This window comes from Mus caroli, chromosome 11 (assembly GCF_900094665.2).
Source record: "Mus caroli chromosome 11, CAROLI_EIJ_v1.1, whole genome shotgun sequence".
NCBI lineage: Eukaryota > Metazoa > Chordata > Mammalia > Rodentia > Muridae > Mus > Mus caroli.
Genome location: NC_034580.1, coordinates 94,300,716 through 94,327,547, shown reverse-complemented (window position 1 = coordinate 94,327,547; position 26,832 = coordinate 94,300,716). Strand labels below are relative to the sequence as shown.

Sequence of the window (26,832 nt, the reverse complement as noted above, 5' to 3'; positions counted from 1 at the left end):
AGTCCTGCTACAAACACCGAGGATTCATTATACTTCCATTATGACTTAATTTGTGGTCATTGCATTCAGAACTGTTTTGCTGTTGCCAAGTTAGGGGCTCCCACCCAATCCTGTGACCCCAGCTTCAGGCCCATGCATGGTGTGAAGTGGCTCTTGCTTTGTGAGTCTTTGCATCAGGACAGGGGCATTTTATACAGTCCTAACAAACACACATCTGCATGCTACTATTTATGTATGTGAGTGTTTTCCCTGCATGTATGTCTGCACCACGTATGTGACCGGTGCTTAAAAAGGCCAGAAGAGAGTATCAGATGCCCTGGAACTGGAGTTATAGGTGGCTGTGACCCACCATGATGATGATGGGAATTGAACCCTGGTCCTCTGGAAGAAAAGCCAGGGCTCTTGATCTCTCTCTGCAGCACCTTCTCTTCTCCTCCCTCCCTCTCCTCTCCATCCCATCTTCTCTCCTTCTTTGAGATAGGGTCTCATGTATGTGATGCTGGCCTCGAACTGTCTGTCGCCTTGAACTTAGGATCCGACTAACTTGTCAATGGTCCCTCCCCACCCTGCCCCCTGAAATTACAAGTGTGCGTCATCGCACCAGGTTTACTTGGTCCTGGGACAGAATCCAGGGCTTCATGCATACTAGGCAAGCGGTCTGCCAACCAGCCCCATCTTCAGGCTGTTTGCTATTATTATAAGAATTTCTCTGAATAAATGAGAATGTATGTGTGAGTAGATGCAAGGATTAGGATAACATTTTAGCATTTTCATACATTCTAGAAATGAAGTCACGAAGCTGATAAGCAAGAATTCAAAAAAATTTTTTTTTAAATCAACCCTTCAAGGCTGGAGAGATGGCTCATTGCTTAAGAGTGCTCTTTGTTCCTGAGGGGACCAGAGTTCCATTCCCAGGCACCTCTAGTCAAGATCCAGGAGCTCCAACACCCACTTCTGCCCCCCACTGGTACCCGCATGTATATGCATCCAAGTGCATGGGCACACATACAAACAAAAAGAAATCTTTTTTTAAAAAAATCAATCCTTGCATTTGAAAATGTAGCTAGTTGCTTTGTATCTTTGTAAATTATAATACATATAAAACATAAGACATGATAATTTGTTAAGTGTTATGATTTATAGATGTAATGATTTAAGTGGAATAAATCTTACTTCTCAAATTTGAATTAAAAGGGCCAGGAGCCCAGAATACACAATCAAGTACATAGTTTCTGAGTATGCCAAGCCAACAGTATGGCATGCACAGCTCACTGGAAGGTAGGAATTTGTATTTGTCTAAGGACTTCACCAATAGCTGTTACAAACACCAGTGACCTAATGTGTCCTGGTTACCTCTAAATAAAACAGCTAAACAACATATGATAGAGGTATAAGGAATAAAATTATATCCTAATAACTGATATAATTCATAGAATTCTTTGTTTGTTTGTTTGTTTGTTTGTTTGTTTGTTTGTTTGAGACAGGGTATCTCTGTGTAGCCCTGACTGTACTGGAACTCACTCTGTAGACCAGGCTGGCCTCGAACTCAGAAATCTGCCTGCCTCTGCCTCCCAAGTACTGGGATTAAAGGCATGCGCCACCACTGCCCGGCTTCATAGAATTTTTATAGTTTCTTTTTTGTGCTTGTTTTGCTTTGAGACAAGGTCTCATATCCAGGCTGCTTTAACCCTGCTATGTTGGGCTTCAACTCCTCATCTTTCTGCTTCTGCCCCTAAACCGTTGGACCTACAGGTGTGTGCCACCATACCTGCCTTTAGATTTTTATGAGGCTTTAGGTCCCCTGAAATTGGAGTTATAGAAGTGGGTGCTGAGAACCAAAGACAGGACCCCTGGGGGAGCAGCAAACACTGTTAACTGCTCCTCAGCCCTTCATTGTTTGACAAGGCTCTCATTGGGTAGCTCAGGCTGACTTGATTTGATCTTCCTGCTCCATCTCCCAAGTGCTGGGATTAAAGGCATGTGCCCAAGGACCTATGGATTGTATACTGTTAGTTCACCAAGAGTTAGCATTAGAGGCAAAAATGAGACACAACTTGTGTTTACTTTTCAATAGAGGCTGATGAAGCCCAGATGTGAGTGCAGTGTCCAGATAAGAGAGGGAGGGAGCAGGAGACCCCTGTTAGGCCCAGTTTCTCTCTGGCAGAGGTCATCACCCCTGGTGGCCCCCTGGGACCTACAGGGTCCCAGGGGGACTACTACTGACTCAGGGGAAATACTACTGACTCAAAATGTCACATGCTTTCCCCTCCTACTGCTAACCTTGTATCTAGACTTACCACCCTTAATCTATTTTGAGGATGGCTGCAGGAGTGATTGACCCACAACAGAATGTCAGTCACCTACCCAGAACACTTCACAGTGTAGCTTCCCAGTGTCTTTCCAGTGGTGTTTTCTGTCTTCCAATATTGCCCCTTCTGCGTCGAGGGTGTTCCCAGAACACACATTTTCTTTAACTGCCTATTTTTGTAATGTTTCTCTTCCAACTCACCAAGTCCAAAAATGAACTCAACTCCCATCTCTCTCAAACCCAGACCAAGTTTCCTTGGTTTTCCAACGCTGTTACGAGCCCTGCCACAGGTGCAGCTCCTCACCCACCCATCAGGGCTCCTCTGCCTGCTCTCTGTGAAGAAGCCGCTGCTCATTCCAGGGTTCGCTTCCACAGGTCAGCGTCTCACCACCTGCAGGCTCTCACCCCATTTTATGTTTATATACAAAGTGTTTTTGTATGGGTAGAGCGCACTCTGACTTGTCCAGGATTGTAAGTACCACGTTCGTGGAGAGAGGATGCTTTTCTTGTTCAGTTCACAGCCGATACGTTCACCATTATCAGCGTGCCTGTCTCCTGTACGGAAGTGTGTCCCTTGTAAGGGCAATCCTACAGATGCCTCTGTTGCCTTATGTCTCTGGTTCCTAGAATAATGGTGCTGGTGCATTTACACTCTGAAATATAGGAAACTTATCTGTCAGAAGGCAATAAAACCATGACAATAAAAAAGATATACAGCCGGGCGTGGTGGTGCACGCCTTTAATCCCAGCACTCAGGAGGCAGGCGGATTTCTGAGTTCAAGGCCAGCCTGGTCTACAGAGTGAGTTCCAGGACAGCCAGGGCTACACAGAGAAACCCTGTCTCAAAAAACAAAAACAAACAAACAAAAAAAGATATACAAATATTTTTTCTGAAGGAGGGTACTAGGTCTTGGTAGGAATGATTGACCTAAAGTGGGGTGGGAAACAACTTTCAGATACATAGTTTATTCTATCACGAGAGACCATCCAGCCACAGAGTAAAGATAATGTATATGAAATCAGCGTACTTAAAAATAGACACAGAAGCCAGAGGGTGGCGCACACCTTTGATCCCAGCACTTGGGAGGCAGAGGCAGGTGGATCTCTGAGTTCAAGGCCAGTCTGGTCTACAGAGTGAGTTTCAGGACAGGATAGCCAGGGCTACACAGAAAAACCCTGTCTCAAAAAAGGCTCCCGCACCCAAAAAAAAAAGGCCCAGAATCAGGGCCCTGCTAATGTTTGGGTTGGTCCACAAATCCTTTACAAGGCCTCATCAAAGCCTTGGTTGTATACTGCCTTTAGTTATTCTTCTGTTGTAGCAATAAAATACCATGACCAAGGCAGCTTACAAAAGAGGATTTTGTAGTTTCCGAGGGTTAGAGCCCATGGTGACTGAGTGAAGGGACAGCTGAGAGTGATAGCTCATGCCTTGGTCCATGACCACAGGCGGAAAGAGAGGGCTCTAAGAGAGGTGGGGTCTTTTAAAATCCCAAAAGGCCACCTCAGTGACACACTTTTCACAACAGGGGCGCACCTCCTAGTCCTTCTCAAACAGTCCCACAAACTGGGGCTCAAGTATTCAAATGTGAACCTATGGCAGCCATTCTTGTCTGAACCATAGACCAAGAGCATCCTCCTGGAGTGCATCACTGGGAATTGTTGTAAGTGCAGAAGTGTGGACTAGACAGATTGATCCAGGACCTTCACTCAGATCCCTGGAAAATCCTGTGTACATGAAGGTCTGACACGCATTGCTCTTGATTAGACTAACATCGGCAAAACCTATCATTAGCACGTGTTGCGGCCAGTGGAGGGTTTATTGCTATACATAGATTTAGCGTGTCATTTAAATGCCGATTTTATCTTATGTTTAGAGTTTATCTGTTTTTTTTTTTTTAATGTGCATTGATGTTTGCCCACATGTCTGTGTGAAACTGTCAGATCCGATGGAACTGGAGTTACAAACAGTGCCAAGTGGGTACTGGGAATTGAACCTGGGTCCTCTGGAAAAGTAGTGAGTGTTCTTAACTGCCTCATTTACTTATTTGGAAAATTCTTACTAAGTAACCTTTGCTATTCTAGAACTATCTGTGTAGACCAGGCTGGCTCTCTCATTCCTCCTGCTCCCGAGTACTGAGATTTTGTGTATACACCAACATATCTGGCTTAAATAATCATTGTAAAAGTTACTCAGGGCACGGAAGCTCATGCCTGTACTCCAGTACTTGAGAATCTAAAGCAGGAGAATTGCCGTGAGTTCAAGGACAATTTAGTGACAAAACAAAAAATCAGCACTACCAACAAAAGGATGAATGATGGAAGCCTTTTTGTTTGTTTGTTTGCTTTTTGTTTTGGTTGAACCTTCTCACATGCTAGGTAACTGTGCACTCTGCTTACATTTTATTTTGAGACAGAGTCCTACTAAGTTGCGCAGGTTGGACTTGAACTCATTCTGTCTCCTAGACAGGTCTTGGGTTACCTCCAAGTGACCCAAGTATAACTCCGAGTAGCTGGAGTTATAGATCTATTTCACTAGGCTAGAGAAAGCTTTCTGATATTTTGTTTTGATTAGTCGTGTGAGACAGTGCTTATTATACACTGTGATTCAAAACTCAGGACTGTATTCAGAAATTTGAACTTCATTCAAAAATTACTTACTGGGAGACTAGCAAGACGCCTCAGCAGGTAAAGGCGCTCGCCATGCCCAGAACCCTGTAAAGGTTGAAGGAAAGGACCAGTTCTTCAAAGTTGCTCTCTGACCCGGATATACATGCTGCAGCATGAGCACCCCCGACGTGTACACACCCTACAATGAAGTTTGTTTTAAGACAAGATCTCTCTGTATAGCCCTAGCTGCCCTGGAACTCACTGTGTAGATCAGGCTGGCCAGAACTCACGGAGATCCTCCTGCCTCTCTACCTTGCAAATGCTGGGACTAAAGGCATGTGCTGCTATGCCCGGCTAGATTCTTTAAAAACTATGTATTGAATTCCTCCTACCAGTCATCTCTGCAAAGTACTGGTTTACGTTGAAGAGGGAAGACTGGGCTTTGGTTCTCATGGATTTAGTCAGGCAAGGAAAAAAGATCTGAAGAAGAGGGAGCGACAATGGAATCAATTAGAATTATGCTAAATACTATTTAGGAAATAAAATGAAGGAGTCATACAGAAAACAGTGGCTGAGGGGCTGGGCACTCGAGGAAGGGCCTGGCTAAGATAGGAGTGTGGCCATCCTCAGCCCACCCATCGTATTTGAAGCCAGGAGAATGAATGGGATCTCCTGAAGAGAGAGTTCTGAGAGAGGGGGACTCAAAGCCCCAAGAAATAGTTCATTTGGTCAGCAACAGAAGTGGGAACAGAAGCAAAAATGCTGCCAGCAGATCCTTCCCCCTGGAGACTCAGTAGTGAGATGAGAGTGTGGCTGTTACAGTTGGACATGCAGGAGATGTACTGCAATGAAGATGGGAGGCAGGCTACATGTGAAAGGGGGGGGGGCTTATTTAATTCATAGTTTTACATGTGTAAAGTTCAAGGCTAGGTAACACCATTGATTTAGTCGCTGTTGCATGACATAGGTGATATTACATTATGGTGGGCTATGTATAGGGACGAGAGGGCTTATCTCAAACCCAGAAGCTGAGATGGAGGGTAGTGGGGACAAGGCGGGCTTCTCTTATAGCCCTCTTAATTTACTGCAGACATGTCGTGGAAAACAACAGCAACTGTCTCTTAAGAACTACCAAGGGGGTTGTGGCTTTAGAGATAGTGCAGCTGTGAAGAGCGCTTGCTGCTCTTGCAAAAGACCCAGGTTCGCTTCCCAGCATGACAGCTGGCAACCATCTGTAACTCCATTGCAAGAGGATCCAGCATCCTCTTCCAACCTCTGAGGGCACTGTACATGCATGGTGCACAAACATGCATGTAGGCAAAATACCCATACCCCATACACCTAGAAAGGAAGGAAGAAAGAGGGGAGGGGAGGGGAGAGGAGGGGAGGGGAGGGGAGAAAGGAGAGACAATGCTACTAAGGGTATCCCATGAGAGCTGCATTCATGCCCTTTCGGGACAGTGTTCTCAGTGCCCCAGGGGCCGTCTACCACACTACAATTTTTAAATACTAATACTACCACCCTGAGAACAAGCCTTCTGCACGCAGACCCTTAGGATACCCTCAGATGACATCCAGACCATTACAATATGTGAACCAGTACCTCCTCGTGAGAATTGTAAAGCTATTTAGAGCACTTAGTAGATTACTGACCATCTTATACAATAAAGACTGTATAATAAAACCCTTTTAACGTCTGGATTTTTAAAAATTATTCATTTTTATTTTATGTACATGAATGTTTGGCGCACGTGTATGGAAGTGCAGCATGGACTGTGGAACAAAGAGACAAAGATCAGGAAAGAGACCAGGGTCTGACCTCAAGCACACATGGCAAGGGGCAGCCTCTCTCACAGGACTGCAGAATCTACCAAGGGGAAACTGGCCTGGACCTTTTATAGAGGACTTGGGAATAAGGAAATTGTTGTAGCTGTGGGGAGCTACCTGGGCTTCTGTAGTCTCTCCTCTCTTGGAATTGTCTGCTCAAGTAACACAGACTATCTTGGAGTTTGGGCTGTCTCAGCAAACATTTCTGTTTGTGGCTGACTGATAATGGTTGAACAGCACTGGCTGTAACCTCCTAGGAATTCTGTTTTGCCACAGGATGGCCGTATCACTCTGCATATGTGCCTGGTGCCCGCAGAGGCCAGAGGAGGGTGCTGGATCCGTTAGAACTGGAATGACAGATGGCTGTGAGCAGCCACCAGGGTGCTGGGGACTGAACCCGAGTCTTCTGCGAGAGCACCAAATGCTGTTGAACAGCTGGATCATCTCCCCGGCCCTGAAAGTCTATTTCCTGTTCAAAGTGGGAGGTTTCTCCTGTAACCCCATTCCCGAGGTTCCAGATTTGAGGCTGTTTGTTTGGTTCAGTGGATTTGACATTTTGTTGTCGTTTTTTTCAAGACAAGGTTTTCCTGTGTGGTAGATTTGACATTTTAAAACTTACATTTTATTTATGTGGGTGTGCTTGTAGGAGTTGGTTCTCTCCAGCCACTGTGTGAGTCCATGATATGGGCTCAAACTCAGATCATCGGGCTTGGCAGGAAGACACCTTTACCTGCTGAGCCATCTTGTTGGCCCTTCAATGATTTTTTTTTAAATTAACCTACAATAAAGTGTACACACACACACACACACACATTTTATATATACATATATGCATGCATAAACACACACATCCTTCTAGATCAAAAGATGGGACAGATGCATGCCTTTAATCTCAGCACTCAGGAGGCAGAGGCAGGCAAATCTCTTGAGTTTCAGGCCAGCGTGGTCTACAGAGCAAGTTCCGGGATAGCTAAGGCTATACAGAGAAACCCTGTCTCAAAACAAAACAAAACAAAACAAAACGGTGGACTGTTTATCATACCAAAAATGTTTCCTTGCACTGATCTATAGTTACGCTCTCCCTTTATGCTCATTAAACACCGTTTGGGTTTCTACCATATAGATGAGGGTTATTTGTGTTTGGATTCCATTGGAACAGACTCATGTAGTACATGTTTTTTGATTTGTTCCTGTCTTCTTTTTTTCCATATATTTTGAAGATCCACATGTATTATATTTATAGTACAGCAACATCTTTTATTATTGTATAATATAAAATAGAAATATACAATTTATTAATCCATCTTTGTTGATATATATTTGATCTGTATATATATATATATATATATATATATATATATATATATATATNTATATATATATATCTTTTCTGGGTAAATAAACTCATTCCTCTTTGATATGTTCCTAGACCTAATATTTCTGGGTAATTCCCTCTCTCCTTCCCTCCCTCCCTCCCTCCCTTTCTTTCTTTTTGATAATGGCTCACATATCTTAGGCTGACTTTTCAAATTGCTTATGTAGCCAAGGATGACCTTGAACTCTTGGTCCTTCCTGCTTCCATCTCCAAACGCTTGGGTTGTAGGTACATGCCACTATACCCTATTTATGGGGGGGTGCTGGAGACTGAACCCATGGCCTTGTGAGAGCTCAAAAGCACTATACTAATTAATCTAGATCTCTAGCCCAAGTCTGTGATTTTTTTTTTTTTAATGTTTGGAAGTGTGTAACTTGTCAGAGGTAAATATTTTCTTCTCTTCTGTAACTAACATACTCGTTTATTTGATGAGGAGAATTCCTATTTCGTTCCGTTTTTATATTTATATGTTTAGTGGCAACACATAACATACAACATAATTCATATCTCACAACTTTATTATTTGTTTTAGATAGAGTCTTGCTATGTAGTCCTGGATGGCCTGGAACTGTCCGTGTAGGCTAGGCTGTCCTGGAATTTATCGGGATCTGCCTGTCTTTGCCTCCTGAGTACTGAGTTTACAGGCATCCAGCACCACAGCCAGCCCAGTCTCATGTATTCACACAGGAAAAGTTTGAGCATGCAAGAACCTTAGAGCTCTAATGGAGTCCACTAGGCTAAAGGTATGCTCATCATTTCCTGTACAAATGTTTAATGAAAAATAGTAGTGTTAAATGGAGCACTGTTTCAAAGGCAGTGCAGCTTTCCGTTGTGTTTTTGTCTTTTCTTGAGACCAGATCTCACTGTTTCTCCCAGGCTGACCTTGAACTGGCAATGCAGTTGAGGCTGACTGTGAACTGTTGACTCTTCTGGCTCTATGTCCCAGATGCTAGTATTACAGGCACTTGCTACCATGCTCAGCCAGATATACTTTAAGTTATGCTGTTACAGTGAAACCAGGCATTTTACAGTTAGAACACAAAAGCCTCAGTGTGAACACAGTGGGCTCCGTCATTTAAGCGAGAATATTTTCCTTTAATTGGCATGACAGGAAATGCCCATTCTTCCAATTTTTTTCACATTCATTTGGTGGCATGTGACATCCAAGAAATTAGTAGAAACAATTGGTAAACTAGAAACACATAAATATTCATATTTAGGGTAACTGACTTCACAGGAAAAATAACACTGGATATCCAGTATAAATAAAATACTTGTTATTTTATTAATAATTGTCTGCAGTTCTTCTGGGACCCATAGTGTAGCTCCCCATTAGATCCTTATTTTAGGGGAATATTGAATACTTTATATAAAAGGGCAGGATAAGGCGAACAGCTACCATGGCTGCAATCTATCTGTTTTTCTTTAAAAAGATTTCATATTTCTTAATCGTTTGCCCTTAGTCCTGGGACTCAGGGAAGGAAGAGTTTCCTGGTTGGAGGGATTCCCTAGCTTTCTGATGTGTTCTCTTCCTTTCTCCTCTTGCCTCCATCTGCAGTAATGCACACTCAGTCACCTGAGATGTTTGAAAGCATTAGGACCTGGAGGTCACTGCTCAGTGTGGCCTTTGAACATTGTAACCCACACAGGGAGCATTGAAAAGCATGGATTAAGGTCCCCCCAAACAACAGTGACACTCACTCTGTGGACAGGTTGGCCTTGAACTCGGAGATTCACCTGTCCCTGGCTCCCGAGTGCAGGGGATTAGGGGTGTGCACCACCATGCCTGGCTCCTGTGTCTGAATCTTGTCTGTAAAATGGGTACAGTTGTAAATGCCATTGCTCCCATACAGCAGCAGTGGCGTTGGATGAAAAGATCCCTCACTGTCTGACCTAGCTCAATGCTTGAGCCTCCCCACCCCCTTTTTATTTGAAAGATCAGGTACCAACAAAAATGGTTCCATAAGCAAGCACTCATTGTGGTCAGGGGACTAAGAGGTAGCATGTGAGTAATGGCTTACCCTGCATGAACCCCAAACCCAGCTAGGACCTTATGACCTTAAGTGGGCATTTTAGATGTTTTTAAGGAAGGACACAAACACACAAACGATGAAGACCTCAGTGTTGTTGGAAAGAGACTGTATCTCGAGAGAATGTTCAAGGACATGCAAGCACCAGGTGACAGGGAGGATTGCTGACCTGCTAAAGACATCTCCTCATGGTTTTTTGCTATTAGGGTCACTTTTCATCCTCTGGTGACATATCAGGAATGCCTGTGGTGTTGGCTATGAGGCCCGACAGAGGGCTTTACAGACATGCTAGCCTCCATAATTACAGTCCAAAGTATTAATTAAATTTCCAAAGATTTATCCAGAAAGCAAAAGTGGACATTTTAGATAAGAGAAACTAATATTTTAAAAGGAGGCTTGGACATAAGAGTGTCGGTTTACCGTCGTGAGGACAACTAAAGGCTGGCGCTGAGGTATTGCCTGTGTGGTTGAGGGCTGAGCGCAGCTCACACTGAGCACTTCAGGACAAGTTCTATCTGGTTTGCCATTCTGTTCTCCTTAGCGTCCGCATCTTCTACCAAGTAAACCAGTGACTGGAAATCTGATCCCTGAAGAGAAGTCTGTTAGGGAGCGTCCCTAAGTGGGTGGTGACTATTTAATACTCTTAGGCGATAGAGGCAGGTGTACAGCCATCTGAGTAAAATCTGCTCACACATCTTGGTTGTAAATGCGGGTATTTGGCTTTGTTGTAAGTAAAGAGTTCAAAGCTTAGATATAAATTCTGATATCCTAGCCAGACCTCTGTCATTTCTAGGTTTAAAATTTATTTGTAATCTATCACAGTCGTAATATAAATACAGAAAAATGTTGGTATCTTGAAAATTCTTTAAAAGATGAAAATTCTTGTGTGTCATCTTTGGCAGTGAAAAGATAATCAAAAGGGATAAAAAAAAATTGAAGCTGTCATCTTTAGGGCTGGGTAAACAGGGGTAGAGAATTTGTTTAGCATATGTGAGTAACTGGGTTCAATCCCCAATCCTACCAAAATAAAATAGAAGGGGAAACGTGTTATGAAATTGTCATCTTCCATAATGCAATGGAGGCCTGTCTTCAGTACTCATGGAAAGAGACAACTGAAATTGCTAATATAGCCATACGTCACTAACAAGAGTAAACTGCCGGGAGAAGCAAGAAGAGAAACATCTTTAGTGTTGTGTCCCGGGGGATTCAACTGTCTCAATCATAGATTAGTACTGACCTCTGCAAAGTTTGCTACTTAGGAGGCAAATGTTAAGACGAGAAAATTACAATCAGACTGGAGATGGTTCAGTGGACCAGAGTTGGATTCCTAGCACCTACTTGAAATGGCTCACATCTTCCTAGAGCTCGAACTCCAGGGGGTCCAATATCCTTTTTCTGGACTCCTTTGGGCATCTATGCTTACTAACCTGGGAAAACCATCTCTGTGGTCTAGTATAGGCTGTTTTAATTTCTCTGAAGTTACTAGTGCTAAAGCAGTCGAAACCTCCCTTTTCTTTTTGGAGCTGCACCCAGTTATCTTTGCTGCTGTTGTACACACATGCTATCTGAAAAGTGTTGACACCAATTTAAATGTCATCGCCAGGGAGCTTAAAAGGTCCCGAGACCAGGACTCTTTGCCTTTAGACCACCAAACCAAACCCAAAGTGACTTTGTTGCATGTAATTAAAAGATGTTGCCACAAGACGGTTGCTCTCAGGCCTTTGAACTGTCTTTCCTTTGTTCCCTTTAAGAATCCTCACAGCACAGTTGAAAGTTTTGCAGCCAGCTTCCCCCTCAGCCCCCCTTTTACAATTAAAGAAAAAACACTATCAAACTCACAGAAAAGTTGCAGTATAGTGCAAAAAGTACTTTTTTTTTTTTTTTTTCGGAAAATGTGAGCATAAGTTGCTGAGTTGATCCGTATCACTTTGAGCTCTTTAAAGTGTAGGTCCTATCTCAGGCATAACCACAGTACAGCCAGCGAAACCAGGAAATGAACATTGGTAAATTACTACCAATTTATCCCCTGCCCCATCAGTGTTCTGATTGTGTCTGTAATATTCTTTCCCACAAGAGGATTTAGTCCAGAACACTCGTGGTCCCCGTCACGTTTCCACTTGCAGTCTAGAACAGTCCCTCTTGCTGTCACGACTTTGACACTTCCCAGGATTGTGAGCCAGTTACTTTGTAAGCTCTCTCTCAAGTTAGGCTGATCCCTCATGGCATGACTCCTGCTCTGCAAGAATTAGGGTGTCCACCATAGATGATCATGTGTGACTTCATGTGTGACTTCAGTGACATGAAATGTGACTTTGTGTCAACCAAGCTTTGCCACTATATAGCTATTCTTTCACTTCTATGGTTTTAAGCATTGAAAAGAAGTACTCTGGGGACTGGAGAGATGGCTTAGCTCTTAAGAGCACTTGCTGCTCTTCCAGAGGACCTGAGTTCAGTTCTTAGCACATGTTAAGTGGCTTCTCACCACCTAGAACTCCAGCTCCGAGGGATCAGACACCCTCTTCTGGCCACCCCTGGCACCTCCGATCACACACAGGGAATCCACTAACTCAGACACATACACATAAATCGAACTAATTCACAAGTATTTTGAAACTATATAAATAGCCTATTTATCTTCAGACTTACTTTTTTAACTAATTAGATAATGTGTTTATTTTATTTTATTTTATTTTATTTTATGTGCATGAGTGTTTTGCCTGCATGCATATATGTGTATCATGTGCATCATGTGCATGCCTGGTCTTCACAGGTTCAGAAGAAGGCATTGAACCCCATTGAACTTAAGTTAGAAATGGGTTATGAGCCACCATGTGGGTGCTGGGAACTGAAACCAGGTCATCTGCTAGCGTAACAAGTGTTCTCCAACCCCTTCATCAGCTTTTCAACAGCTTATGGTCCAGCACTGTTTATTTCAATGCTCACTAATGCCAGTTGGGTAGAGGAAACTCTTTAGTGATGATTTCTGTGCCCAAAGACATTCTCTTCCTTCTATGGTCTCTTTCTTGCCTTCTGGCATAGAACAATGTTTCCAACCCATCTTGTTCTTTCCCTGACATGAGCTGTTTCTCCAGGGAGCCTGGTTCCTTTAAGAGAATAATATTTGGATGTTCTGTCAGAGGCTGGGAGCTGTCTGTACTTCTGTTTCCAGACGATATTGGCAAAGAGGACTGTACTTATTTATGAGTATCCATGTACATACATTTATATGTGTGTTTTATATTTAGTAGTAGTCATGGGTTTGTGTCTATGCCTTCAGTTCCAACACAACCAGCTTACATATTCAGTATTAATACATTCCTTTTTGAGGCTAGACCCCAGGCCCTTCCATATGTAAGCCAAGGGCTCTAGCATTCATAGCCAAGCCAGAGTTTTCATTAAATATTATTGAGGCCTATTTGTAAGGGTTTTAAAGGTTCAAGGGAAACACAGCCTTTTGCATTGCAGCCACCAAATCAAAGGCTATCTTGCTATATTTAACTAAAAGATGTTCATTCTATACGACAGTTGCTCATGAAACCTTTGAACTAGCTCTGTGGTCCCCTCCCCCCACGCTGAGAATCTTCAGTGTGCACTGAAGGTTTCACACTGTCAGAGAATGACCTTGAACCCTTGATACCACCACCCCACCCTCCCGTGCCTCCCAAGGGCTTGGCTTCTGATACCTCATGCCAAACTGCGATTTTTTTTTTAATCTTTCAAATTCATGTGTTTCTTATGCCTTCATATTTTGTTGCTAGCATGGAATGGCTGATATACTGAACTTTCCCAATTAGAATAAAATGTATATAGAGTGACTGTATCTTTCAAACCAACCGGGAACATAACCTGATTACTGTCTATGCTATGACATATGAAATCAGTATTGTCCTGAGCAGTTTTTCATAAACCATTACCATGCAAGTAAAAGCAGATCTCAAAATTTTTCAGCTACACACGAGATACCAAACCGTTATTCCCAGAGAAAACAACTTACAGTTTCTAGACATGTAATTAAAAAAAAAATCTATCACCTGAAGACATTAGAAACAGCCTCCATCTAAAACCTCTGAATTACGAAAGCTTGAATCCAGAATCTACAAACTTAGTTAAAACCACAACAATAATAACAACAACAATGAAAAACCATACGCAATTAGGAAAAAAATGGGAAGAACTCTGATATGGAAAAAGCCAAAAGGGAAGTATGAATTGTCTGGTTGATTCTGGAAGAGTGTGTGTGCATGTGTGTGCATATGTGTGTGCATATGTTTGTGCATGTGCATGTGTGTGTGCCTGTGTATGCATATGTGTGTGCATATGTATATGCATGTGTGTGCCTGTGTATGCATATGTGTGTGCTTGTGCATGTTTGCACGGTGCCTGTGTATGCATATGTGTGTGCCTGTGTATGCATATGTGTGTGCATATGTATGTGCTTGTGCCTGTGTGTATGCATATGTGTGTGCATATGTATGTGCTTGTGCATGTTTGCATGGTGCCTGTGTATGCATATGTGTGTGCCTGTGTATGCATATGTGTGNATATGTGTGTGCATATGTATGTGCTTGTGCATGTTTGCATGGTGCCTGTGTATGCATATGTGTGTGCCTGTGTATGCATATGTGTGTGCATATGTGTGTGCTTGTGCATGTTTGCACGATACCCCATCTGAAGCTGACCTATGAAATTCATGTTTCCTCTGGGTGACCAACTCATTCAGGTATCCTTGAAATTATAAAATCTCTGTGGTGCTGTTAGTCACTCCGGCTGCTGCTTATCCCAGGCGAAGAGGGAGAATTAGAACTTTAACCCAGATAAGTCAACTACATGTTTTATAAACTGAAAACAACCACAATTAACCCACCCCATTCCTACATAGTTAAGAGAAATATAAGAGAATTTAGGATTTCTGCAACGTAGCATTTATAATGTCCAGAATACAATCTAAAATTGTGTCATACGAAGAAGCAAGAAAATGTATTGCTTCCTCCAGGGAAAGAAAAACTAATGATGACTGGGCTCAGATGATACAGGAATATTGGGAAGATATTGGGGAGAATCTAATACAACTGTGAGTATTTGAAAGATGTAAAGGAAAAAACACACACAATGAATTAACACATGGGAAATGTTGGAAAAGAAACTATAACAAAAATAAAATTTCTAGAATTAAAATCTTCAAGAAACTCTATGGATGAACTTAACAGCAAATTAAGATAATTTAAGAGTGACTGGGATCTTGTGGTATGTCCCTGAGGTCCCAACACTAAGAAGGCAGAGGCAGGAGGATGATGAATTCAAGACTTGTCTAAACCACAAAGCAAAGCAAGTTTCAGGCCAACCTGGGCTACATAGTCACAGTCTGAGAACAATATATATCATTCACTGTGAGGGTTAGAGGTGAAATCACTAGGATGAGAAAGACCAGTCTCAAGGGAGGTGTGGGAAATATGGAAATATCTAACATACTTGTAATGGAAGTCCCAGGACTTGGTAGCAGAGGCAGGCAGATTTTTGTGAGTTCAAGGTCACCTGGTCTACATAACATACACTAGGCCAGCTAGAGTCTCAAAAACAAAAACAAGCTGGGTGGTAGCAGGCCATACCTTTAATCCCAGCACTTGGGAGGTAGAAGCAGGCAGGTCTCTGTGAGTTCAAGGCCAGTCTGGTCTACAGAGAGTTTCAGGACAGCCAGGGCTACATGGAGAAATCCTGTCTCAAAAACAAAACAAAACAAAACAGAAAAGCAAAACCCATCCTGAAATAAAGAAATGGACTGAAATCATAGGCTTTTTAAAGACTGTAGTAGAGTAGAATTTTAAAAAGTCTTTTTTACTTTTTGTTTTGTGTTTCCCTTTTTGCAAAAAAGGGAATTGAACCCTGGACCATGCACATGGTCTGCCATGGAGTTACATCTCTTGCCCAGAAATCAATAAATGTGAAAGAACAGAGAGCTCAGATTCTGCTAAATGTCTACAAATTAAACAAAATTTAAATAAAGTCACCAATGGCCTGAAGAAGTCCCAAGGAGATTGTAACTAAGTTACAGTGAGGGTAAAGAGTCAAATTCATAAGTTGGGGCAAGAATAAACCTCAGGGGACAATGTATAGCCTAGGTGTTCACAATTACAGAGCAGGAATTAAAGCAGTTTACCATCGTTTCACCTTAATAGGCTAAAAAAGGAAGGGCCAATTAAACCCAAAGTAAGCGACAGGGAGAAGTTCTGAAGGGCAGAGAAAACGCAGAGAAAATGAACTAAATCAGAAGTTGGTTTTTTGAGGAGATGAGTGTCCATAACAAGGAAAGGCTACTGTAGATTATCAAAATGGAAACTGAGACAAGAGTGCCTGACTGTAGTTCCTACGGGAAAACAAAGAGATGTCGGGGCGCGGGGGTGGGGGGGAACCACAGGAATCTCACGCCAAGAAATTAGAACATTAGAAAAAATACGCAAAACCTTTGAAAAGTAAAACTCACCAAAACAAATGGGATAAAAGTCTGAATTGGCATGTATCTGTTTAAAATACGAAGCGGAGATTTAAAGCAGCATTACTTTAGATGTTACCATAAACATTCGAGAGGAAACACAGTCAGTTTGACATGATTTAAAATAATAATAATAATAATAATAATAAGAGGGAATGCTACAAAAACAACAAAAGAAAAGTGTAACAAGGAAATTTTATAAAGTACAGGCCTAAACCATGCAGACATAAACTCACAAATCCTTAATAAGCGGGCTAGTGGTGGGGTCCTCGGTACACACCATAGTGGCTAAAGTCATAACCAGGCAGGGATGTGTCCCAGGAGTGTCAGAAACATAATCTCAGGAATTTATCTCATCATGAAGTCAATGAAATGCATATGGGTGAGGACGCAGAGCAACAGGCAGAACGCATATTTTGCTGATGGCACAACCGCTTTTGAACAAGTTCTGGCAGTTTCTATTAAAACTAAACATATACCTACTCCATGACCCAGTAACTCGACACCTGGGTGTTTACTCAAGAGATCCGAAAGCCAATGGCTCCTGAAAGGCTTTTACACAGGGATCACCATACCACAGTCTACTCATGAGAAAAACAAACACCTCCCAGCTGAGGGACAGCCTCTGAAATACCTGACTGTCACTCAAAACTGTCAAGGTCACCCAAACAAGGAAAGTCTGAGACACTAACTAACCAAGAGGAACCTAAGGGGACACGGTAACTAAACTAATGCCAACCGCACTGGATGGAAAGGAAGGAAATATGGATTCTTGGTATAATGAATAGATTTCTGACCTTGAGTTACAGCAGATGTCCCACAGGAACAATAAGGTATTGATTAAGAGGAGAGGTTCGGTGTGGAGAAAGTGGGAGCCTTTTGCACTCGATTTCATAATTTTCCAATAAACTTAAGACTATCTTCAAACTTAAGCTCATTGTTAAAAAATTTTAAAGACCCTATTTATTTTATGTGTATGAGTGTTTTGCCTGCATGGATGTGTTTACACCTATGCCTCCTGCCCTCAGAGTGCCGAAGAGCGGACATCACATCCTCTGGAACTGGCGTTGCAGGCAGTTGTCAGCTGCCGTGTGGGTGCTGGGATCTGAACCCAGGGCCTCTGCAAGAGCAGCAAATGCTCTCATCTGCTGAGTAACCTCTCCAGCCGCAAGTCTACTTTTTACAAATTAAAAAAAAAGAAAAGTTTTATTTACAATAAGGAAACCTAGAAACAACCGGGCTTTAATCCCAGGAGGCAGAAGTAGATGGATTTCTAGGAGTTCAAGGCTAGACGTGTGTACGTAGTGAGTTCCAAGCAGGCCAGGGTTACATAGTGAGACTTAACAAACAAACAAATAAACAAACAACAGCAGCAAAATTAGACATAGTTTAAATATTCCTCAACAGGAGAGTAGGTAAGTGGTGGATTCATATAGTGCAATATCACTTTAAAAAAACAAAACTAATGAGAATCACCACTAAATGCATGGATTCCAAAACATGAAGTTAAAAGAAGCCTTAGACAAAAGGGTTTGCATCATCTGTCTGTTTAATTCCGTTTTCGCAAAGTTTTAGAATAAGCTAAAACTATACAAAAGCTGCAATGGAAGCCGTTGTTTCTGGAGGCAGCATGTGCATGTGTGAGTGTGTACACTTACTGGGAATGGCTCATGGGGACCCTCTTCTGGGGTGATAATCACCCTCTGTCCTGTATACCTTTCTTCCCACTGCTTCTCTCCCCCTCCCCTCCCCTCCCCTCCCTTCTCCTTCCTTCCCCTGTCCCCTTCTTCCTCCCATCCCTTCCCCATGGAGTCTCATTATGTAGCCCAGACTGCGCTGGAACCCACAGTCCTCAGACTCCTGGGTCCTGGGATTTACAAACACAATTGCTTGCATATAAACCTTACCTTCAATTCTTATAAAAATATACATTTAGTAATGTTTGTGATGATACACACACACACACACACCTATGGAAAAAAGTATATCTAAAATCCTTTCTGCAATACCCTGCCTTTTAATTCTATTTAGTGTAAAATTTTAAATAGAGTCTCACTATGTAGCTGTGGCTGATCTAGAACTTGATGTGTAGACCAGGCTGGCCTTAACTCACTAAGATCCACCTGCCACTACGCCCTGAGTGCTGGGATTAAAGGTGAACACCATCATGCCTCCCGTGACCCACTATTTCTCATCGCTCTTAGTATAGGTGGGTCTGGAAGAGAGTTCTCTGAGCTGCTGCTGCCTGGATAATTCCTTCCATTCTCCTTACAGCGCCATTAGGGGGAGCATGAGGAAGTGTGCTCTGCCCTGAGAGAGGAATTCTGCAGCTAGGCTTTACAGGGCCATCCAACCTCATTAGATTCAAAACACTCCAACCTGTGGGAATGTGTCCTGTGTAGCTAATACCCATAAACCCTTTCTTTTTTAGATATACAACCGACTGTGGAGCTGAAAAGCACCGAGGAGCAACCTCTGCCCACAGGTAATGCTGGTCTCTGCTGTCGAAGCATGCTTTTAACCAAGAGCACTCAAGAAAGGAGAGTGTTCTTTTTATAGTAAAAAAATGCAATGGGAAAAATTAATACAGCCCCTTTGCTGATTACTCTCTCCTTAAACACCTCCTCCTACTTCCTCCTTAAACACCTTACAGATACTTTAAGATGCATCATAAAAATGCAACGGGGATGGAGGGATAGCTCAGTGGGTAAAGAAGGGCCTGAATTTGGAACCCCAACACTGTATAAAGCCATCTGTGTCCTCACGTACCTGTAACCCCAGCACTGAGGGACAGAGATTGGTCTCCAGCCTCCACACACTTAGCGACATACACACATGTAAGTTCACACACACACACACACACACACACACAGACACAGACTTCAATACCACATAGTTAAACTACATTCCAGCTAACTTCATTGATTTTTTTTTCAACTAATTGGCTTTGATAAAGCAATAGCTTGATTTTGATTCTTAAACTTCACTTCATTCTATCATCATCGTCGTCGTCATCATCATCTTCATCATCTTGGGTTTCTTTCTTTTTTTTTTTTTTTTCAAGACAAGGTTTCTCTGTGTAATAATACTTGTTGTCCTGGAACTTGATTTGTAGACCAGGCTGCCCTTGAACCCACAGAGATCTGCCTGCCTCTGCTTCCCAGGCGCTGGGATTTAAAGCGTGTGTCAGCACTACTCGGCTAAGCTTCATTTTCGACCAGTGGTCAGCAACCATTTCAGGAAAAGGCTCAGAGATTCATGATATAATCTCTTTCCTGGGTCCTCTGTTGTTGGAGTTGTTTTTAATAACCTTTAAAGATGCTGAAAGCATCCTTCCCCCTGGACCTCTACAAAACAGGTATGAGCAGGTATGGCCTTGAGCCACAGGTTGCTGATATGTGCTCCAGGATTAAGCAGGAGGATGTTGACAAATTCAGGTCAGCGCAGACTATAGTGAAGCTAGCCTGGGCTACATAGGGAGATCCTGTTTTTTAAAGTACCAAGAAATTAATGAACAAACAACCCTGGGTTCCATTGTAGTGTTTTTGTAGAATCACACTTACGATACAAATACAATAGAAAATAGATTTGGCATACAGAGGTTTCCAGGTTTCCTTTTAGGAAAGCATTTCTTCCAAACTGAGCTATATCAGTTATGTTCAGGCTCAGTATCTCTTAAACCCACACATTACTATTTGTTGGGTATGTACCATCCTCCTGAATATTGTGAGTTATATATAGCAATGAAGACAGAAGTCCTGTCTAGTGGTTCTCAGCCCGTGGATGTTGGGCCCTTTGGGGTTGAATGATCCTTTCACAGATATTTACATGAAGCAGTAATGAAATAATTTTATGGTTGGGAATAAATCACCACAACTTGAGGAGCTCTATTAAAGGATTGTGGCATTAGGGAGGCTGGGAAGCGCTGCTGTCGATGCAGTATGAATTCATTATAATGTAGGTGTAGGAAGAACTATTCACAAGGATGCAAACTGGCAGAGGGATGCATGAGCCTCATTCACAGTTCTAGGCTTTGAGAGCTTCCATATCTGCCGCTGCTGCGGTGAGTGAAGTGGACGCTACTTGTCAGAGCCGGATGCTGAGGCTGGGCACTAGATGAGGAACACTGGCTATCACTGCTGATGACCCTGAAGTCAAACTCAGCGCATGGTTTTACAAACCTTTTCAAGCTGGCTGCATCCTTACAACCTCCTCTGTCTTCCAGAGAGCCCAGACGCTCTGAATGACTACAGCTTGCCCAAACCTCATGAGATAGAAAATGTGGACAGTGGAGAAGCCCCAGCCAATGAAGACAAAGATGCAGGAGGTAAGCCACGCTCCACATGTACAGCCTCATGGTGACAGAAACAGTGGCTGTGGAATCAACTCAGATTTGTCCGATTCACGTATATTTGCGTTTAATAGCTTGTTACATGAGAACACGGATATTGGGGTTGGGGGCTCAGCAGTTAAGCACTCCTGCTGCTCTGCCAGGGGCCTAGGTTGGCTCCCACCGCCCATGTCAGGTGACTCGCTATAACCAGTAACTCCAGGTGACCTTATGGTGTCTGTGGGCACTTGTGCTCACTTGGCATACAGACACACACACACACACACACACACACACAGTCACATGCACATGCATTATACCAATATTTTGAGAATTTAAGATACTTATTCATTGTTCACATTATACTAACTTTACTATTTGTTGGCTGGATTTGGTGGCACACGTGTATGACCCCAGCTCTTGTGGAGCTGAGGTAGGACCAGCAAGACATAAGGCCATTCTGGGCTACATAGCCAGAACAATGCATTCAGACCCTGTCTCAAGCAACGCAAATGGAATGCTTGTTTTACCAGGTTTCATTATAAAAATAACAAACGTCCTAAGTTGGGGGTATTTCCCAACAGCCAGTTCTCCAGATGTAACTGATTAGACAGCAATTTAATTATTTTTTAAATTTTTATTTATTTTTATTGGAGGTAGAAGTGTCTGTGAAGGTCAGAAGACACCCCATGGGAGTCAGTTCGCTCACGATCAAACTCAGGGGGTCAGCCTTTATTTTCATATTTCCTGTGTTCTCGCTGCTCTGGCATTGAGGGGTCTTATGGACCCAGGGGGAGACTATAATGCTCTTGATGGGGAGTTTGTTTTTGTTTTGGGGGGGTTTTCATGCTCAAACCAACTACTCCCGAGTCTACACCAACAATTACATCCTTATTTCCAGCTCCTACACCAAGTCTTAAATCAACTTAAGGCCTCTTACTGGACAGCCAGAAACCAATCCTCTGCCCCAACAAGAGCATTCTAAGTAACCTCCCCTAAACTTCTCGCTCCGCCTTGCCTTTCTCACAGAAACTCCAGTAAACTTAAGATGAGTTTTACATGTCGTCTTAACACCAATGGTGCATTCTTCATGGCACCATAATAAAGGAAGCTATCTTCTCCCTTCCAATCCTCCTTTTCACTTCTCTGTACATTCTCACATGCGTGCTGAACTTTGGCATTTCCAGTGTCCTGGTTCTGGGCCTATTCAGCAGGTGGATATCCAGCCAACATAAAGCCAGCCCTGCGTGGCTTGTGTGAGAGGTAGCTGCTGTTCTATCTGGACGATCCCCTTGGCTTATGAGAGGAGTTAGGTAGGTGACTGCAAGTTAAACAGGCTTTACAGTGGCTCATATCCCATCTTCCAGGCTGGTAGTTTCCCCAGGAATAGCCCGTGATTGGGGATTCTGAATCAGCCCACGCACGCCTGACTATTGGCAGCAGGAAGAGTCAGTGCTAGAGGGCTTTGCTCAGGGTAGAGTGTGTGTACTTATCACACTCAAGGTCCTGGGTTCCATTGCCAGCTAGAAAGAAAAAGAAAAATGAAGGGTTAAAACACCACCCCCAAATAAGCTCACCATTCATTCTAGTAAGGGTTCTTCAGGGGGTTGACCATAAAGGCTTACAAAATAACGTCACTCCGCCCACACTCTACCCCTGGCTTCATTTCTTGGTTGTGCCCTCCCATACCTGGATCCCTCTCTTGGCACCCCAAGCGTGTGTGCATGCATGCATGTGTGTGGGAACACTGCAGAAGCACACGGGTGAGTGGGGGTTAGCGGTTAAGATGGAGCGTCTTGACGGATTGCTCCCCACTTTCTATGTTGAGGCAGGCTCTCCCACTGAACCCAGAGCTTGAGGCTTTTCTAGTCTAGCTAGTCAGTTTGCCGGGGAGATCCCCTGTCTCTGCCCCCTGATGCAGGGGTCGCAGTTGAGCTACCACACCTTCCTGGTTTTTACATGGCTGCTGGGGATTTGAACTCTGGTCCTCTGCTTGTGTAGCAGGTGCTTAAGCCGTGGATCTGTCTCTGTAGCCCTTGTCCAGACACAGGTGGCATCTTGTTCCTGCGTGATTTCTTTTCCCTTTAGAGACACAGCATGGAATCTAATATCCAAAGCTCAGGTCAGATGTAATCTGAGCTTGGTCTGGCTTCAAGACTTGATCCAATATGTTCTTTGCCTATAATTTAACTACTACAATAGCAGCCAAAGGGTTAAACATCTTACTCCTTGTCTTCTTAGCTGCATCCTTGGACATCCCAGTGCCTTGGGAATTGGCCATTGGTAACTTTTGCCTTTAGTAGCTGATTGGAACACTGTCGTTGTGGCCCCACACCCTGAGTAACAATACAGCCACCCAGGAATCAAAGGTTCAGTATTCTCCCACCACCACCACCCTATTTTTTCTCTCTTCTGTGAGCCACAGCTGAGCTGTCAAGTCCTGCTTCAGACACCAGTTCTGAGGTGTTTTCCACACTGACAACCAAAAGCAGAGCTTTAGTTGTTGAGTGTCTGTTTAGTTCTGGCGTTAATTCCCAGGATTCGTATGAACACAGTGGGTTAAGGCTTCCATCTTATAAGAGAGCCCCCTGCTTCAGACATCAGCCACAGTACAGAGCCCGGTGCAGCTTGGACAAACACACAGACATCGCTTTACTTACTGTTAATGCTTTATTATAAATCATTCGACTCAGAAGCATTCAAATGGAAGAGAGCACAGGCCAGGGCTTGGGAGGAAGCAGGTAGAACTCTCATGCCTTCTCCAGGCATGTCTCCCGTTCCCAACAGCACCTCCGAGGGTTCCTCAGCATGGAGCCTCTCAAGCTCACTGTCCAAGATTTTATTTGGATCTCCAGCCCTCATGTTCTTTCCCAGAGATCAGTGGGTGAGACTGGGGTCCCAACCTAAGTCACCTCATTAGCATAAACTCATGAACATTGAAAGGGTTTTGTTGTGAATCACAACATCTCATTATCACGAAGAAAACACAAGAGTTTTAGGAGTTGTGTGCTTAGAAGAAAGAACAGGAACAAAGACCAAATACATCTTTGCAATGTACTTTAGTCTGTAAGGTTCATAGAAGAGGAAAGCAAGAAGAAAAAAATTTCAAAGCAAAACAAAACAAAACAAAAGACCAAAAGCAAGAAGGAAAAGAAAAATCTGTATTCCACTATTCAAACATTCTAGACTGCACTTTGGGGCTTTTGTTGGTGTGTGCATTGAATTTCAGCACGGTGTCATCAGCATGCTGATAATGATGGTGACAAATCTCATCCACTGCTCCCTTGCAAATGTCACTGGGATCTCATCTAAAATATCATATCTTTAGAGGTTTCTCTGACAATGTGGTCAACACTTTAACTGCATTTTATTCTGCAGTGCTAGCCTATCAACAGATAACTCTCCTCCTGTATCCGTTAACTGCCATTCTCCTTCCCCTCTTTCTTGGCTGGCATCTAGGACATCTTTTTTACTCGTAGGTACCTCACCCATAGTAGATGTGCAATAAATGTTTGTTGTATGACTAAAAGAAAGTCCTGGGTTAATTGCGTGTGTTTCTACATATTTCTCCGAAGAAAAGTGTTTTCTTCTCAGACTCATGACCAGGAAATTGAGTTCCTTGTCTAAAATTTCTGAGATTCAAATCACAGCTTTAGCGCATATTCCTGATCTGCCGAGCTATACATTAATTCGTGCCAGTTTTTAACCACAGAGTCAGCAAATACTGCTGCGCAGGATGTGGTCGTGTGTGCTGAGGAAAGGCGCATGGTGGCTCTGATTCGGCAGCTTCTCGATGGGGACATCCATCAGGTTACATTCAGGATGAGGCAAAGCCGTAGTAGCTGTGCCCACACTTTTCTAGGTTAGGGCTTCTGAGTTCTGGTAGTCACCACAGTAAGTTTTTATTTGGGATGACAGCAACCTCTACACAGCGGTTGGTCTGGGAACCGATAATCCATGTTGGGATGTCTGCAGGGTTTTGAATAACCTCAGAGTTAGTAGTCCAACATAAACATGGGAACAGATAGCTCTCATGCAGCAATAAGAATTTAAAATACTCATATGGCAGAGGCAGGAGAATCTCTGTGAGTTTGAAGCTAACTTGGGCTAATAGAAAGTTCCAGGCTAGCCTTGGATATATAGAGACTTTGTCTCAAAGTATTAAAAAAAAAATTAAACCGACCCGTTTAAATTCTGTAAATGTTCAACTTTCCAAGTTGGTGGCGTCAGGAAGTGTCATGCCGTTCTTGGTAGCAATTTGAGGACGTGATTTGTTACTCTAAGCAACTTGGGAATCAGTAAGAAACAGGGTAACAGGCTCCTTTAAAATAGTCTTAGAAAGAAATTAATAGAATAACACCGGTGTTGAAAGATTATTCTGTGTTCGTGATTAACTTTCAAACTGACTCAGACACTATAAATGTCAAAAGTGTGAGTAATTTGCCTTTGAAAAGGGTAGTTAGCAGGGCACACTGCTTTAAGAACGAAGACCATCACCGTGTTCAGATTATGCATGCCAAACGATAAGAATTACAAAACTGAAGAGGAACATTAGCTGGGCATTGTGACATAGACCCGTGGCCCAGACTTTAGGAGGCACAGGCAGGAGGATCAAGGCCAGCCTGGACCACATGATAATCAAACTCATTGTCACCATCATCATCATCAACAACAAACTAGTGCATGGCAGTCCAGTGTTGAAGCCAGAGTTAGGATTATATTTATAAATTTTAATTAGGAAGATGTAGCTATGATGTAGTAAGAATTATAGAAGACATTCGGAGAATCCTGTATATTTAAATTCGATGGGAACGTTCTTTTAAGTGTCCTTAGAAAGAAGCTAAGACCTATCTGGAGTGTGTTGAATTCGGACTAATTATAATTGTGTTTAATTTAGAGCTTAAAAATGAAAAGAAATGTTCATCTTGACAAGTTTTCAGATCTCACCGTGCAACCACACAGACACCTGTTTCTCACTTCACAAACAATATACATTTTTTTAAAACAATAATTTTAAAAACAATATTCCCAGGAACCCAGTGCAGAAGTTGGCAAAGTTTTTATCTGTAAAGAGCCAGATAATAAATAGATAAATATCTTAGGTTTGGTGGACCATATAACCTCTATTACAGACTTCTCAACTCTGCTGATACAGTATAAATCAATCGGAGAAGACACATAAAGGGAGAGGCATGGATGTGCAACCAATAAAACTTTATTTATAAAGACAGACGGTGGGTGGGATTTGACTGGCAATCATAATCCGCAAGAAACTGTTCGTGCAAATGTTTGAAGGAGGCATCAGTAAGAATTGTAACTGTTAATCATTTCTAAAATTAGAAAAAATCGACATCCCCAATAACGATAGTGCACACCACTGTAATTTGCATAATTAAACAGACGTAAAATCGCATGTGGGCTAAAGGTTATGTGACTGCTCAGTTGCTCCCTCCTTTATTCCTGAAGATATAAGTCTGTCAGATCACGCTGCTTACACCAGCTGCAGTTCCTTCCCCACGAGGCCTCCTTACACTGCCGGGCTCTCCCACACTGAGGTCTTAGAACTGAGGTTTCGGGAGTAGATTTGATTAGTAATTGTTTATATGCCTCTTATGTTTTAAGATGCGTAGCGGTTAGAGCAATGGCCCAGTGGTTAAGGACATTGGCTGCTCTTCCAGAGGACGTGGGTTCCTTCCCCAGCACCCATGTGTTGGCTCACCACCATCTGTAATCCTGGTTCCAGGGGTCCTTGTCCCCTTCTAACCACCAAGACCACCATGTGTAGGAAAAACACCCATACACACAAATGTTTTTTTTAAAGAAACTTAGTTGCCAAACTTCCTTTTTTTTTTTTTTTTTTTTTTTTTT

General features: G+C 42.8%; 1 protein-coding gene across 1 annotated transcript in view; it reads left to right on the top strand.

The window, feature by feature from the left end:
• Ikzf3 (IKAROS family zinc finger 3) overlaps nucleotides 1-26,832 on the top strand; it is an 82,483-nt gene that overhangs the window by 6,236 nt on the left and 49,415 nt on the right. The window contains exons 2-3 of the mRNA XM_021176806.2: nucleotides 19,066-19,119; nucleotides 20,860-20,961. Of these exons, the coding sequence (XP_021032465.1) occupies nucleotides 19,066-19,119; nucleotides 20,860-20,961 (156 nt within the window). The remainder of the gene's footprint in view (nucleotides 1-19,065; nucleotides 19,120-20,859; nucleotides 20,962-26,832) is intronic.